General features: G+C 57.7%; 1 protein-coding gene across 10 annotated transcripts in view; it reads right to left on the minus strand.

The window, feature by feature from the left end:
* Nucleotides 1-2971: 2971 nt before the first annotated feature.
* CLEC16A (C-type lectin domain containing 16A) overlaps nt 2972-14720 on the minus strand; it is a 202579-nt gene continuing 190830 nt past the window's right edge. For 4 of the 10 annotated variants that reach the window (XM_036070365.2, XM_078074801.1, XM_078074800.1 and 1 more), the window contains one exon: nt 2972-6280. In XM_036070365.2, the coding sequence (XP_035926258.1) occupies nt 5955-6280 (326 nt within the window). In that variant the 3' untranslated portion in view covers nt 2972-5954. Of the gene's footprint in view, nt 6281-9837; nt 9960-14720 lie in introns of all 10 variants that reach the window. The other 6 variants (XM_078074799.1, XM_036070341.2, XM_078074802.1 and 3 more) reach the window with 4 other exon arrangements.

Here is a 14720-nt window from a genome sequence, read left to right on the forward strand (position 1 = left end):
CCCCACCCCCAAAAGATGTGTCCCCGTCCCCACCCCCAGCACCTGGGAATGTGAGCTTGTTTGGAAATAGGGTCTTTGGAGATGTAATGCTGGATCAGACGGGGTCCCAAATCCAACGACTGGCGTCCTTCTAAGAGAACGGAGGTCTGACATCGGGGGACAGAGGGAGGAAGGACTGCGTGAAGACACGCGCAGAGACTGGAGTGAGGCGGCCACATGCCAGGACGGCCAGCAACACCAGAAGCCAGGAGGGAGGCAGGGAACAGATGCTCCCTCTGAGCCCCCAGAGGAAGCCAGCCCACCTGACCCCTTGATCTCAGACCCCTGGTCTCCAGAGCAGTGGGAACACATTCGTGTTATTTTGAGCCGCGTGGTTTGTGGTCATTTGTTACGGTGGCCCCGGGAAACACACACAGCAAGTGGGGCTGGTTTTGTGTTCTGGTTTCCAGTGGTAAAGTCTTTCCCTTTTTCAGCACATTGAATTTATAAGGTCAGTCAAGAGTCGAGGGAGTGATAGCTCATGTGTGTTGAGGTGGGCACCGTCTGGAGGGAAAGCGGGCTGAGCCAGGTGGCGCGGGGCCCGGGAGCAGGGTAGGCTAAGGGCCACGGCGCTCAGGTTCTGGGGTGGGTGAGGTGCCTGGAGGGCAGGGGGGGCCTCCAGCTGCCCCCCTCTTGGACCCTCGAGTAAATTCCTGGGAAGCCCCACGTGTTCCCGTCTGGGTGATTCAGACCGCTCTTCCTTAGGAGAGAGGCGCTTCAGATGGGGAGGGTTTTTTCCCACCGCTCTCAAGGGCCACGAGGTGTCAGGACAGGAGGGGAAGGGGGTTTCCAGCAGGCGGTCGCCGGGAAGCCGTCTTCCCTGAACGTTGGACCCAAGGTCTTTCGCTGGCAGAATGCTGCCCGCCCACTCTCACCTGCTCCTCCACCTTCCAGGTGCCATCAGAAGATGCAGGGACAGGCTGGCCAGGCACCTGCACCAGGGCAGACCCCCGCAGGCCTCAGCTCCCGGCGGACTCCCGCCAGGCACTAGATGGCCCCTTCTTGCCCTGTGAGGGCACACAGTGCTCCGGGTGAAGCCCCTGAACCTGGTGCGGGTGCTTCCCAGCCTGCCTTACAGACAGGAACCAGGGACTGGGAGAGCAAAGTGACTCGTCCCAGGCCACCAAGCAAGCCCAAGGCCTTTCCCAGGTTTGAGCCTGGGCTGGGAAGGGGGCGGGGGAAGCCATCACAGAGGGTGTCATGCCCAGAGCTCCCCAGCCCCCTGCCCTGAGCTGAGCCCTTTGCCTGTGTGACTCCCTCCGGCCTCACTACCCTCAAGGCAGGCTCAGTCCTGTCCTTACTTTGCAGACGAGGAGACCCAAGCACAGGCAGGTGACCTGGCCGTGGCCATGGCCGCAACGCTGCTGAGTGCCAGAGTCTGGCTCCAGATTCTGCCCTGTGAAGAGAAGCCGGCATTTCCCGAACAGCCGGGAGGCAGAAGAGGAAAGAGCCACCCTTCTGGGGCCACATGCGCCGCGCAGAGGGCCTTCAGCCAGACTACATCTCAGGGTCTCGGGGACTAGCTCTAGGGAAGGGCATGGCTGTGATTGTGGACAAGCGTTCCAGATGGTTCCCGCACCTGTTCACCTGAGAACTATGGCTTCACCTCCTTCTTCCTGTGAACAGCCCGAGGACACTTGGCCCAGCAGGCAAGGTCTCAGATGGCGTGGGCAGCACGAAGCACAAGGGCCTGGACTTGCACTCCAGGGCCCTTGGGAAGGTTGCTGAGCCCCACGGGGCCTCCGTTTCCTCATCTGCATTGCCGGCCCCTGCCCTTCGCCCCTCACTCCCGTGCCTGTCTCCACAACCCAGGGGTCTGGCCCTTGGCTGGCCCAGAGACCCCCTCTGGAGGGAGCCCCCAAAACCCGCTGTCCCCAGTTCCACCCCCCGTGAGGCCTGTCTTCCCCCTTCTCCCGGAGGATCCTTCTAGCAAGTTCCTTCTTCTAGTGAAGTCACCGAAACCCGTGCATGCCCACGTGCCCGCAAAGCAGCGCTACTCTGGGGATGGGTGAGGCGGCACCCCCATGCTTCGTGGGCAGACTTCCGAGGAACTGAGCCCCACCCTCCGCAGTGGCCTCCACCTTCTGCCATAAACGCCTCAACTGCTGGCACGAGGCCAGCGTCCCGTTTATGTTCTGGACTCAGTTCGGGTTTTATCTCAAGGCCCAGAAGTTCTTGCCTGTTTCTGGGCCGGGTTTAAGCTGGAGAACCTGTGAACCCATTTCCAGGGATTTCCGGAGCTCAGGCAGGTGCGTGTCAATGTGTTCCGGAATGGTGCCTGCCCAGGACAGACTTCACCGGACTCTGTCCCTGGTGGCGAGCCCTTCCCACTTCCCCCGGCCCAGCGGCACGTGCAAACAATGATGTTGAGGGTCCCTGTCCCTGGCCCTCCTGTGCCAGGCCCCATTCCGCAGGTGCAGAACCTGAGGTTTGGACGGAGAGCCCCCTGCACCTCGCTGGGCATGGGGCACCTTCTGAGTGCAGCCAGCCGCCCCTGGGCTCTCCCTGCCCGGGTCCACCCCCTCCCAGGAGCCGGCGGATACCTGGCCCGCGGTGGGCGCAAGTAGAGGCCCAGCCACCGCAACGGGCCACGGGGTGAGGCTGCAGAGAACCTTCCCGTCGCTGGGCCATGGCCTCCTTACCACAGTGCCACAGAGCAGCACCCACATTCCTGGTAACTTTCTCTCTTTTATTGCCAAGTTCAAATTTACCAGGAAGTTCCAGTTTTCATTTCCACCCTCATGTTCAGTGCCCACAGAACATGAGTCACGCTGGCAAGAGCGGGTACTTCCCTGGAATGGTCCCTTGGCCCAGAAGTGTGAGGGCTTCCCAACTCCTGCTCCTCCTTGGGACAAGAGTTATTTATCTATTTTCACCTTAGGGGGAACGAACATAAGGAAGCCTGATAGTTTATACCCAATGTCAACATGACTACATTAAGTATTTCTTATTTATTGCATCTAGAGAAGAAGATGAGAATCCGTTCACGCCGTGCCTTTATTTCTAACAGTGCATCGTGAGACCTTAGAGAAATCTAGTGTATGTCTTTAACGAGGTAGGTCTCTTCACTCCCGCCCAGGCTGGGGGTGGGGGGGAGCTGCCTTCTGCGGAGAGTAGGGAGCAGACAGGCTGGGCGGAGGGAAAGGGAGCAGGGAAGGCCTGCAGTGGTGGACGCCCTCCTCCCGCCCCTCCCTGGGATGGCATCTCTGCCCCACATGCTTGCTGGGGCTTTGGGGCTAGTGCTGGAGAGCTCCCGGCCTCACCCCGTCTGACCTTCAGCAAGAGATGCCCTCGCTCACTCAAGCCCCTAGACTGGAAGGACATATGCGTCTCCACACAGTGTTCAAAGCTGAGGTCTGAGGGTTCATGTGGCCAACCCTGCCCCTGACTTGGCAAACCCAATGGGCCCAATGGACTTGAGGAGGGTGGGACGTGGAGACAGATGGTAGGCCGCGTGGGCTTGCCGAGCTTGGCCCCAGAAATCTGAGCCCAGGAGGGCACGGTCCCCACTCCTGCTCTGCAAGGACTCACGGCTCTACCTCTCTCTGCCCGGCCCCAGAGTCCCGGCGCACCCTGTCTGGGCTGGCCTGCCCGGAGAGCCCCTGCTGTTAGGTTTGTGGGGTGCTCCCAAAGACACAGCATGCCCGCGGCCACCATGATGGTCAAGACCTAGCAAGGCAGGTCCTTCATCAGAGTCAAGACGGCTGCCTGCCTCCTGTAGACCCCAGACCTTCTCATACAAGGATGCATGCATCCTCCTCACCCGCAAGGTGACAGGGAGCCCCTGGTTAAGGAAGTCCCCACCCCATGCCCAAAGGTGTCCTGCTGGGGCAAGCCGCAGGACCCACACTGCAAGCCCACCTCTGGGGCATGCCTGCCCTCGGCAGGTGGCATGTTTTGTTCAACTCCACCCTCCGGGTCTCGGCAACGCTGCCGCAGGACCTCCCGCCGTGCTGTCCCCAACTCCTTCAGTGCTCGGTGGCCATGGAGCCGCTGGGAGCCACTGGATTTCAGAGGGCAGGCTGGTGGTCCTGGAGGGGGGCCTGTTCTTTACAATAATGCCACCGGGCTGGGAAGTTACTTGCTTTCTGTCATTTCTGCTGCCCCAGAGTCCCTGCAAAACCAGAGCGCCAGCCTGCTCTTCTATCCAAGCAAAGGATCCGGTAGGATGGGTGGCTGGCTGCAGGCCTCTGCGGCTGATGACATGCCCTTTCTCGTCAGGGACCCCCCTGGCCCCTTCTTCCAGCCCACCTGCCTCTCCTTGCTGCGGGGCTCTGCGGATGGTCATGGCTCATCCCTCCTGCTGAGGCCCCTGGAATTTCTGCCGGCACGCCTCCTTCTCCGGGCTGGGTCTCTTCCCCGTTGAAGCGGGGCGGGCACAGCTGCGCAGAGGGCTTCTGCTGATGGACAGCCCCGTCCCCACAGGTGCCACGGCCCTCCTTGGTGGGTTCTGCTGCCACCGCAGGGTGAGAGGGAGGCCATGAGGCCTGCGGTCCTTGAACAGGCCGACCGTCCCCGGGCCCGGGTGTGCTGGCACTCTGGGCGGGCACACGAAGAGGAAAGTGTGGAAGGTCTTGGCGCCGACCCGGGAGAGGCGAGGGTCACCGGGCTGGTCCCGGCTACGCACACAGGAACGGCGCAGGTGCACAATGAGATACGTCGGAGAACCAGCCCGCACGCGGCCGGCTCAAATCGAGAAGCAACTGCGGAGTTTCCATTTTACAAATCAGCTTGTGTCTCGGCAGCGGCAGCCGAGAGGGAGAGCGGCACACCTGAGCTCCCAGGACGACTGGTCGACACGCCTGTGGCAGGCGGGACCTGGCCCTTGGGCGTCGCCCCGCATGGCAGCCTGCACGCACGCGGTCGGGCACAGGCCATGTGGAAGACGGCCTCTGTGGCCTCCTCTTTCCATCACGGCCACGGGGCCGGGGTCTGCGCGGTCCCAGATGGTTCTCTCTAGACAAAGAGAGGTGGCAAGAACTGAAGGTGACGCTGGGAAGCCGTCCTGACTGGTTTCAGTCCAGAGAGATGAAGGATGGGTCCTGAGTGGGGAGCTGGCTGCACCGGCCCCTTTCCTGGGAAGATTTTTCAGGGAACAAGGCAAGGCGCCTTGGCTACCGCGACAGAGAAACTTTTGGCCCTCTCAGCTCTGGGTGTACCTGAGAATACATGTATCTCCCTTATCTTTGTTTAAAAAATAAGCTAAACTTTCCAGGAAGGTACTTATCATTCCACAGGCTCGCAGAGTTAGCGAGTGGTAGAGAAGTAAGGAAACAGGGAAAGCCAGACCGAGAGCTTTAGAACACAACGCTGGGAAGTTCGAGGGAAAATGAAAATGAAATCTTAACAGTAATATTATACTTTTAACATGACGTCAAACCTTAAGGGCTGAGGATTCTTTTTTTTGGACTTTTTTTTTTTAAATAGATGCTTTTTAAATAAATGCTTTTTATCTGCTGCCAAAAGCGGAAATAAATATCCAAAGGAGATGCTTATCGAAGTTTGTTTCTCTACAAATTTCTACCCAAAGTGACTTGGTCCAGTTGTTATGGGCACACTGGGCGTGGTGGCCGAGGAGCTTCCAGACCAGGGCAGCTGGCTGATGAAGAGAGGGGGCGGGGGTCCTGCCACCCCAGGGTCGTCAGGCTCAGAGACCAGGAGGCCGCGCTCCTCCCCGAGGCAGCTGCCTGGTCATCTGGGTTCACTGGGGTGTCTCCCCCAGGTCCAGCCTGCTCTCTAAGAGGTGCAAAGTGAAACGGGGAATTCAAACGGAGCAAAGGTGCGCGAGAAGAGATGGCAGCCGTGGTTCCTGGGGCCACGGGGACTGTGGGTGCTCCCGATGTGTCTCTGAGTCCGCTGTACTGGGTCCCTGCCAGCAGGCCCACACACACAAAGGGAGGCCACTCGGCGCCCGCTCAGTGCCCGGCGGGGCCCGTGGGCTCTGGGTGTGCGGCCTCTTCGCCTAGCTGTGCGGGGATGCCAGTGAGGGTGCGGAGGCTGTGGGGGTCGACGGGGGGGACAAGGGTCAGCGACTCCACGCTCAGCGTATCGGCAGTGTCCTCACAGAGCAGGGAGATGGTGGGCTGCTGGGCGGGGATGAGGCTGGGGGACAGGTTGACTGTCTCCGCGTCTGCGCTCCTTGCCAGGCTCTTGCTGGGCCTGGCCTCTGCGTCCATGTCGTTGACGATCACCAACTGGCTGGGAAGATGAGGCTGAGGCTGTTCCATAGTCACGGGGTCATCTGGGCGGGGGGAGAAAGAACAAGGGTACACTTAGCCCCGGGACACTCTGCTCCCGTCCTGCACAAAGGCCCAGGGATATCTGGGTGGGAGATGGTGGTTCTGGGGGGGACAGCTTGTCTCCACCTCCTCCTTCTGGGGACACAGGAGCTGGTAAATCCAGTCTTCCCTAGGCCTGGGGAGAAATCTGTCAGGGCCCAGGGTTACCCTGACCTGTGATGTGAGAGAACAATTAGGGGCTTGTGCAGAATCAATGGGCAGATTATGGTGCCAGGAAGCGGCCCGGGTGGGCTCCCTGTTAAGGGAGAGTCTTGGACCACTTGCCCAATGAGTAAATACGTGTTTAGGGAGGAAATGGGCTTGGGTGTGCTTATCACTTCAGGCCATTTCCAGAGCCTACATTTGGTAGCATTTACCCAAGGGGGAACTCACTGCGATATTAAAAAACAAAACAAAACAAAACAAAAAACAAAACGACAACAACAAAAAGGAATTCTGTGGAACTTTTCAGCTTGCCAAACCAAACCAAAACCTCAGACTATGGTTTGTCTCTCCTGCTCCTTCCCTGTGAGCTCAGTTAGCACCCAAACAGGGGCCATTCGGATCCTGAGCATCCCTAGGGGGGTCACGGAGAGAAATCACGGCAGGGGGAGGGCAGGGGACGCTCCGCCCAGTGCAGTTTATTTTTGAAGTGGCAATTTCTTTTTTTGGTGCTTTTCAAAATCCTTGATTAGATTACAGACAAATGGCCTATCTGCTTTCCCATGACGAGTTTGCCTGGACAGGAACAGCAGCTGAGACTGGTGCTCACCGTGGAAAACATCCTCCGGGCTTTAAGCGCCGGTAATCTGAAAGCATCGACAAGAAGGCCGAGGGCAGCTTGCTTGGAAAGCAAATACCTTATTTGTACAGATTTTGGGGTTGACCAGGCATCAGCAGAAGGTGCTGATGACAGGGTGTTGAGCCATGAGTCGGAAAGCACTCTGGACCCTGGGAAGGATGGTAGACATGTTTTCTTCGATGTGATTCAAGTTAGGTTCTTTTTTTGTTTTTAAAGTTAAGCCAAAACAAAACAGAACTGCAAACTGAACATACAGCAAGAGAACGGAAAAACCAAAAGCAAAAGAAAACCGAAGGGCATAAAGAATGGGATGCAGGAGAGGAAGAAGATCCCCACCATGGAAAGATAGCACAAGCAACAGATTGAGCTTCCCAGAGAAGACGACGGGGTTTCTTCCCCCAAGGCTCCTGGGCAAGACAAGCTCTCAAAGATTCCAGATAATCCCTTCCTAAGGCCTTTTTGTTTTCCTTCCTTTTATTGTTATTATGTATATATCTATTTTTAAAGAGAAATAAGGCCCAGAGAAAACCACTGCACAGGGCTTTGCGTCTGCCCTCGCTCCAGGGGTGGGGTGGCGGTGAGCACTAGTGGAAAATGTGATTCAGGGTGTGAGCTGAGCCCAGAAACGCTGAATAAACACTCCACGAGCATTCTGGTTTCTCTGAATCTCACTGAGTTCGCTCCATTCAGTGAGGACACCCTTGCATGCACAGGCTCACGTTCTGGCCCCGAACGATCTACCTGCTGCTCATCCGAGCGTGTGGGTCTCTGTGCAGGCTCACCTGCTCTGGCTTCTTCCACCTGGCTTCCGGTGAGGGTGGGCATGGCTATGGGCCTACATACCTACGGATCCAACACGTAAGCTCAGCTGCTCACAAGGCTGTTCCAAAATGACTAATTCTCCAAATGGCACTTTTGTGCCATCTGGAGACAGAACTGCCAAGCATTTCCTTTATGTTCTCTTGAAACTTCTTGTTAAGAGTTCCCTCTTGGCTCATTTGCATGCAGATATTCAAAAAAGCTGGCAAATCTCTTTCCCTGATCCCTAATGGGGTTTTTGGTGATAAGCATAATCAAGGATATGGGAAATTTGCCATCAAATATATTTAAAAACCAACAAACCCAACAAACAATATTACACACACACAAAATTGGTTTCTTCTTTAAGAAAAGAACCAACAATTTTTATTAAAAGGGTTGGGTTTTTTTTTCCTTTAAAAATAGCCTTTTAAAATTTTTTTATAGGATAAAAATAACCTCTCACCCATCACCCACAACCCTTACTTTTTTTTTTTTAAACTAAGAATTGCTTCCTGAATGTGATCTACAAATGTATCCATTCCAAAGGGAATAAAAAAGGAGATCTTTTTCACCAGGGGAAAATTACCCAACGAAGACACATGTTCTGGTCCAGGGCTGAGCCCTTGGTTTTGCCTGTCTGCTGGTGTTTTCGGCTTGAAGGCCCCAAATAGGGGCCTGGCCCTGAACATGAGAGATTTGGAGAACATTCTGGTTTCCTGGCCAGGAGCCAGGGAGAAGAGTGAGGCCTGAGCGGGAAGTCCTGGATGTCTAGGGTTCTGTGAGAGACGCTTGGTCTCCCGAGGCTCTGCCCGTAGCTGACACCGAGGCAGTGGGTCCCCACGTCCCTGGCCAGCACCCTCCAGAAGCTGATCTCCGGCTTTGGGGCAGGGGCTTGGCTGGCCCTTGCCGAGTGATGGTTTCCAGGAAAACTTTGGGGTTGCTGTGCTCAGGCTGGGAGAGTGGGACTGAGTGTGTGTGTGTGTGTGTGTGTGTGTTGTGTGTGAAAACTTTGGGGTTGTGCTCAGGCTGGGAGAGTGGGACTGAGTGTGTGTGTGTGTGTGTGTGTGTGTGTGTGTTGTGTGTGAAAACTTTGGGGTTGTGCTCAGGCTGGGAGAGTGGGACTGAGTGTGTGTGTGTGTGTGTGTGTTGTGTGTAGGGGGGCAGCAGAGCATACTGAGTGTGGTGTGTGTGGGGGGGGCAGCAGAGCATAGCAGGGTAGAGGGCAGAGCTCAGAGAAGCAGCTTTTAAATGTAAAAGAAGGCAAAAGGCTCCCGACTGGCGAGTGGGAGGCCGGCATGGGAAACCCTAAAGGGAAGGTGGGGAAGGTGGTGGGGGAGGTGGGGGGCAGGCAGCAGTTAGGGGCCCTGTGCAGGGAGCTGGCGTCTGTGGCCACCTGGAGCACTGCATGTAAGTACGGGGGGGGGGGGGGCGGTGATGGAGTCGCCCCGCCCGTGCCTGTGGGGGAAACGGCTTTGGCCCCTGGCTGAGGCGGGACTGAATCCACTACTGAGCTTTGAGCAAGGTCGGGGAGGGTGGGGGGGGAGGGAGAAGAAAAGAAAAAGAGAACCCAGCTGACTTCTCCGTTGCTTTTTGCAAACTCTGCTGCTCAACCCTCGTGGCCTAACGCAGGGGCCCCCCGCATGGACTGGGCTGGAGAACACCCCCCCCCCCCCAACTGGGTGGTCCGCGGAGAAGGACGGCGCTTCCAGGCTGCCTGAGCTCGAGGGCAGGGGATGTGGGCCCCAGCCCAGGTGAGGCCGCAGGGGAACGGAAGAACAGGCTTCAGGGAAGCTGGGGAGATGGCCGCTTGGAGGGGGTGGCACAGGCCTGGTCCCCCGAGGCCCCGTGAGGTCCCCCGAGGCGCGGGAAGGCGGCGGCGGGGCGTGTGGGCCGCGCAGGCTAGCGGATGAGACCTGCCTGAGTCGCCTGCGGGAGGTGCCGTGTCAGCTGCCGTTGGAAGCACTAAACCCAGTGGCCGCCGTGACTGTCGGCCTCCGACAGGCTGAACACTCGCCGGCGTCCTTTCCTGCCATTCCTGACTAGAGGCAAACACAGCGACAGGTCAGAGAAAGCCTTCAACCGCGCGACAGAGAAAGGGGGCCCGGAGAGGGGCGCGGAGCGGTGACGGACACCCGGCCCGGACGAGAGCTCCAGGGGAGCAGGGCGCCGTCACCACGGCGAGGGGCCCAACTGTGTGCCCACTCATGGGGCTCACTCGAGGGACAAGACAGCGACGGCTCAGTCCTGTTGGAAAGGAAAAACTGGGGGTGGTCGGCCATGCGTGGTGTCTGTCGGCGAGAAACGTCCAGGGACAGAGGGACAGAGCAGACGGGCGATCCACACGTGAACCAGCAGCGAGCACGAGGGCCCTGCTTCCCTGGGACCGTCCGAAGAGGGAAGGCTGTGGGGCTGGGGGATGGGAGCCCAGCGGGCTAGAGAAACAAGCAGATTTCCGCCCCCTGACCGATGAGGCCCCAAGCTTCCTGATGTCACCACACTAAAGCCAACAGCACAGCTTGGGGAGCTCTGGGCAAGCCCTGGACCCCTCCCCAGCCGCACTCCAGAAGACACTCGGCAGCTCTGCACCTTTGGAGACCAAGGCCGAGCCACAGCAGGAAGGCCTGAGACCAGGTGCCGAGCAGCCAAGGGGGGGTTCTAATCGGCTGAAACAAAAATGTTAGGAGCATCTCCCTGGGAAGGAAGGAACCATACTCTCAGACATAACCTTGAAGTTCGAGCCAAGCTGAAAATTAATGCCACAGAACACAACATGAATATAACCTAATGCGGCGCGGGGCTATGTGCTTAAAAGTCGTTAACGATGGTGCATCGTGTGGTATGCGTATTTCACCAAGATAAAAAAAAAATTAATGCCATGGAGAAAACTGGGGAGAAAAGAACATGCCTTGCTCGGGGTTTCTGTCCTTCAAGTCCCGCCTGACTGGTAACCGAGTTCAGTGACACGCGGGTCAGTCTTGGGCTGTCTGGCTCCCAGTGGGCCCGAAAGGGACCGAGTGCTGGGGAGAAGGTCATGTGTTCAGACAGCCCAGGGGGCAGGTGAGGATGGGGAGAGCAGGACCCTGCCCCTGCCAGGCCTCAACACGGGGCTTCCAAGGACCAAACCCTTCCTTCTTCCTATAAAACCTTGGGGTAAGGTCAAAGCACTCATTCCACGGGCCCAAAAACGGACGACGGAAAGAGCAGGCTGGACTTCATGCTGACTTCATTTTTTAACGAACGATTGTCTTTTCTCGAAGCAGCTCACCCGAACGTGTGTGTGACACAACAGAGCCGGTCACAGAGCTCGATCCTGAGGAGTTCTCTTATCTGAGCCCCACGCAGGGCATGTGGCTGCAAGTGTGTGCACTGGGTGTGTGTGAGCGTGCATCTGCCCGTGTGTACGTGCGTGTGACGGGATGCAACCCAGAAAGCTTTTCTAAAGTATTCCTACCGGCCCTACATTTGGTTCCAAATTGGGTCTATTTTCTCTTTCCCGCCATAGGTTCTCTGCAATTTCAGCTTCTCAAAACCATCAAGTGTTTAAGGAAAAAAACGCCTGCTAATTCCAACTCTATAATTTTCTCAGTGAAGAGCAAGCTGAGGCCTATCAGGCCTGCTGCACTGGACGAGTGGGCGACAAGATGCCGGGTCCCAGGAGGCTGCCCAGGGCACCGGTCTCCCCAGGAAGGCCTGAGGGTCTCACTGCACTTTCTATAAAGGACAAGGGGAACAGGTCAACTCGCGCATCAGCTGTTACAACTGGACAGTAATTCCCTTGGCACAGTCTTAACAGGTGAATAAGTAACCATGAAAATAAAATACCCTTGCTCCCAACTCCTTCTAGCTGGTTTCTCTGGTTACCAGGGAATTCAGTTGTGACCTGGTAACCAAGTGTCTCTTGGCCCTGATTTGAGGTCCAGCACTTGCAAAAAAGCCACTCGCAAGCATCCACACTCTGTCCCTGGCATGTGGAGGAGACTCAGAAGCAGGTGCTCCCAGCACAGAGGGCAAACCAGTGACCCTCTGGGCGGGTCCCTTCCCGCTGTGGTGAGGGGCCCTCTGCCAGCGCTGGGCCACAGGGTTAGGCCCCCATGGGCACATGCGCTGTTCCTGAAAAACAGGCCGCCCCTTGGGGTCTGTATCTGGAAGGGCAGCATTTATGGGGAGACCCCAGGGAAAGAGGGAAAAGAAACCAACTTGTCTCCTGCCAGAGGCTGGGCTCAGCCTGGAGGGGGTGGGGGGGCTGTGTGAGACCTAAGGCCACCCTCCTCACAGACCGCTGTCCTCATTAACCCCTCAGCCTTCGGCTGCTGCCTCTGGGAGTCTGCCGGCCCCTCCTACTGCTGTTCCGTGCTGCCCAAGCCCCCTGCACCTTTCCTTTGTCACAGTTCTCAACTGGACACTTATGTGCGGTCATCTGGTAGACCCTGGCCTCCCCTGCTAGCCTGTGCGTTCCTTTGTCACCTTCTATCCCCAGTGCCTGCACATAGCAGGGACTCAACAAAAACCTGTTTGGTTAGAAAATGTTAATGCAGTGGAGATAGGGCCCCAAGGCCAGCAGAGATGAGATGCAGAGAGAGGTCAGACATGAGGGCCACCCTTGGAGGGACCCTAGTGAGATCAGGTCTGACATCCACAAAACCTGAGTCACTCCGACTCAAGGTCCCATGGGCAGCTGAGAAAATCTGTATGTGGGATAAAAAGGGCTTCCTGCAAACCCAGGCAGAGAACTTGAGGTCCCCTGGGCTGGACAGAGGGCGGGGGTGGGACATAACTAAGTATCAAAAGAGTTTTACGCCCTCATTTGGGGATGACCCCATTTGGGCTGGCAGAGGAGATGGGGCCCTCTGGGGTCCACTGTGTTGCTGACTTCGGGGGACCAGCAGGCTTCTCCCACAGGGGCCACACGGCCTAGCCTTGGTTGACTGGGGCGGCACAGTTGCCAGGGTCTCTGTGCATGGGCTGTGGCTTTTTGTGTGGTTTCTAGAGCAAGCACACACGCTGGAAGGAGAAATGCATGCACTCCATGGGCTGCCCCCCAACGGAGATCTGAACCTGAGGTCCAGGGCTCTGCAGCGCCCCACGGAGGCACCGGAAACAGACTTAGGAGCTGCAGGGATATTCTGCGGGGTGATTTCGGAAGGCAGACCATGGGTTCTAGAATTACTAAGGCTGGGGCCCGTGTGTGGGCTCCTCGGCTTCCTGGCTGCACTGTTGTGGCCAAGCCGTGGGATCCTTCTGAGCCCCCGTGTTTTCAACTGTACAGCATGAGGTGCAGGGTGGCAAGTCTCAGTGAGGGGGTGTCTGTCCAGTGTCTGGGCCTGTCTCGTCCCCTGACAGATGGCATCTCTCGTCTGCTTCCCCGACCAAACACCTGCCCGTGCAAAGTGTGGCTTCGAGAGCAGAGAAGCCAGCAGAGCTAATTCTGGCTGCAAGGGGCCTGGCAGCGGCTCTCCCCACGGGGAACTTCCTGGACTCAGAGACCCTGGAAGTACAGGGCTAGGAATGCCTTGGATTCAGCACTGTGTCCTCCAAAACCACTTGGGAGGACAAGTGGCCCCTTGACTGGGCCACAGCTGTCTTCTGCTGTCCCGGCTGGGTGGGCTGCAGGGAGAGGCCCCGGCCTGTCCTGCTGCCCAGCTGGCCCTGCAGGATGCCGCCTCCGGCGGACTATGCCCAGAGCCCGCAGGTGGAGCTTCTGCCCATTAGAAGTCTGAACACCGGGCCACCGCTCCGGGCCGACATCAACCCAGGAAAGTGGCCAAAGAGCACCCATCCTGACAACACCTCCCTTGCAGCCTCAGCTTCCTGTCCAGCACAGCCCGGGGAGACAGCAGGCGCGTGGCGGCACCATCTGGGGAGGCCTGCCCTTACGAAGAACACGGAAACCTCCTGTGCTGTGCTGTGGATGGGACCCAGGAGGCTGGAGCCTGGCCTGGAAGGTGGCCATTGAGGGGCCGAGTGAATGGTGGCCCTCCCAAGACCTGCCACCCTGGCCTGTGACTCCGGTCGCCGGGCCCCTGTGACAGGGAACAGCGCGTGGGTTCCGATGCTCTCTCTTTGCAGGGATCAGGAGCTGGGTCCTCAGCTGAGAGTGAAGGGCAGGCTGCCTGACAGGCTGGCCCTTCGTCAGGGGGTGAGTTACTTCAGTGTCTGCAGAGACTCGGACAGGCAGGCTGGGCCACAAGCTTTTACTGTCAGGAAGCATAAAAAATGGGGCCTCGCACACTCGCCTCCACAGGCCTGCCGGGGAGGCACGGAACGGGGGCAGACACCCAGGAGAGCCTGACCACCACTTATCAACTGGTGCTGCCTGGCTACCTGACAGGCTGACAGCCCCTGCATTTCTCAGATGAGAACACAGGTCACTGGCACCGTGTGGGGGATGGTGGCGGTAGGGACGGAGGGGCTGAGGGAGGCCAAGAGAAAAGAAATTCGCCTCCTGGGGACCCTGAGCCTCTGGGGGAAGGTGCAGAGCCGAAGCCCCAGGGGCCGCGCTCACGTGAACATCTGCAAACACAGACCTGATTTTGACGATTGTGGATCTTGGCTGGTTTCAGTTTTAGGCAAAGAAGTACACGGCTCATTTGTTTGCTTAGCTGTTGTCTGTGCCTTCTTAAACATGAAAGAAAGGCGTACATAGCTCCATCGGGAAGAGACCTTCACCCCAAGTGCAATCGTAAGTCTAAGTGTGTTTGGGTGCACACGACACAGACACAGAAGCATGCACATGCAGGCTGCACGTGGGCGCACACACAAGCCCGTGAACACACAACCCTGCCCTTTGGTCCCCAGAGCCA

Source organism: Halichoerus grypus, chromosome 6, assembly GCF_964656455.1.
Source record: "Halichoerus grypus chromosome 6, mHalGry1.hap1.1, whole genome shotgun sequence".
NCBI lineage: Eukaryota > Metazoa > Chordata > Mammalia > Carnivora > Phocidae > Halichoerus > Halichoerus grypus.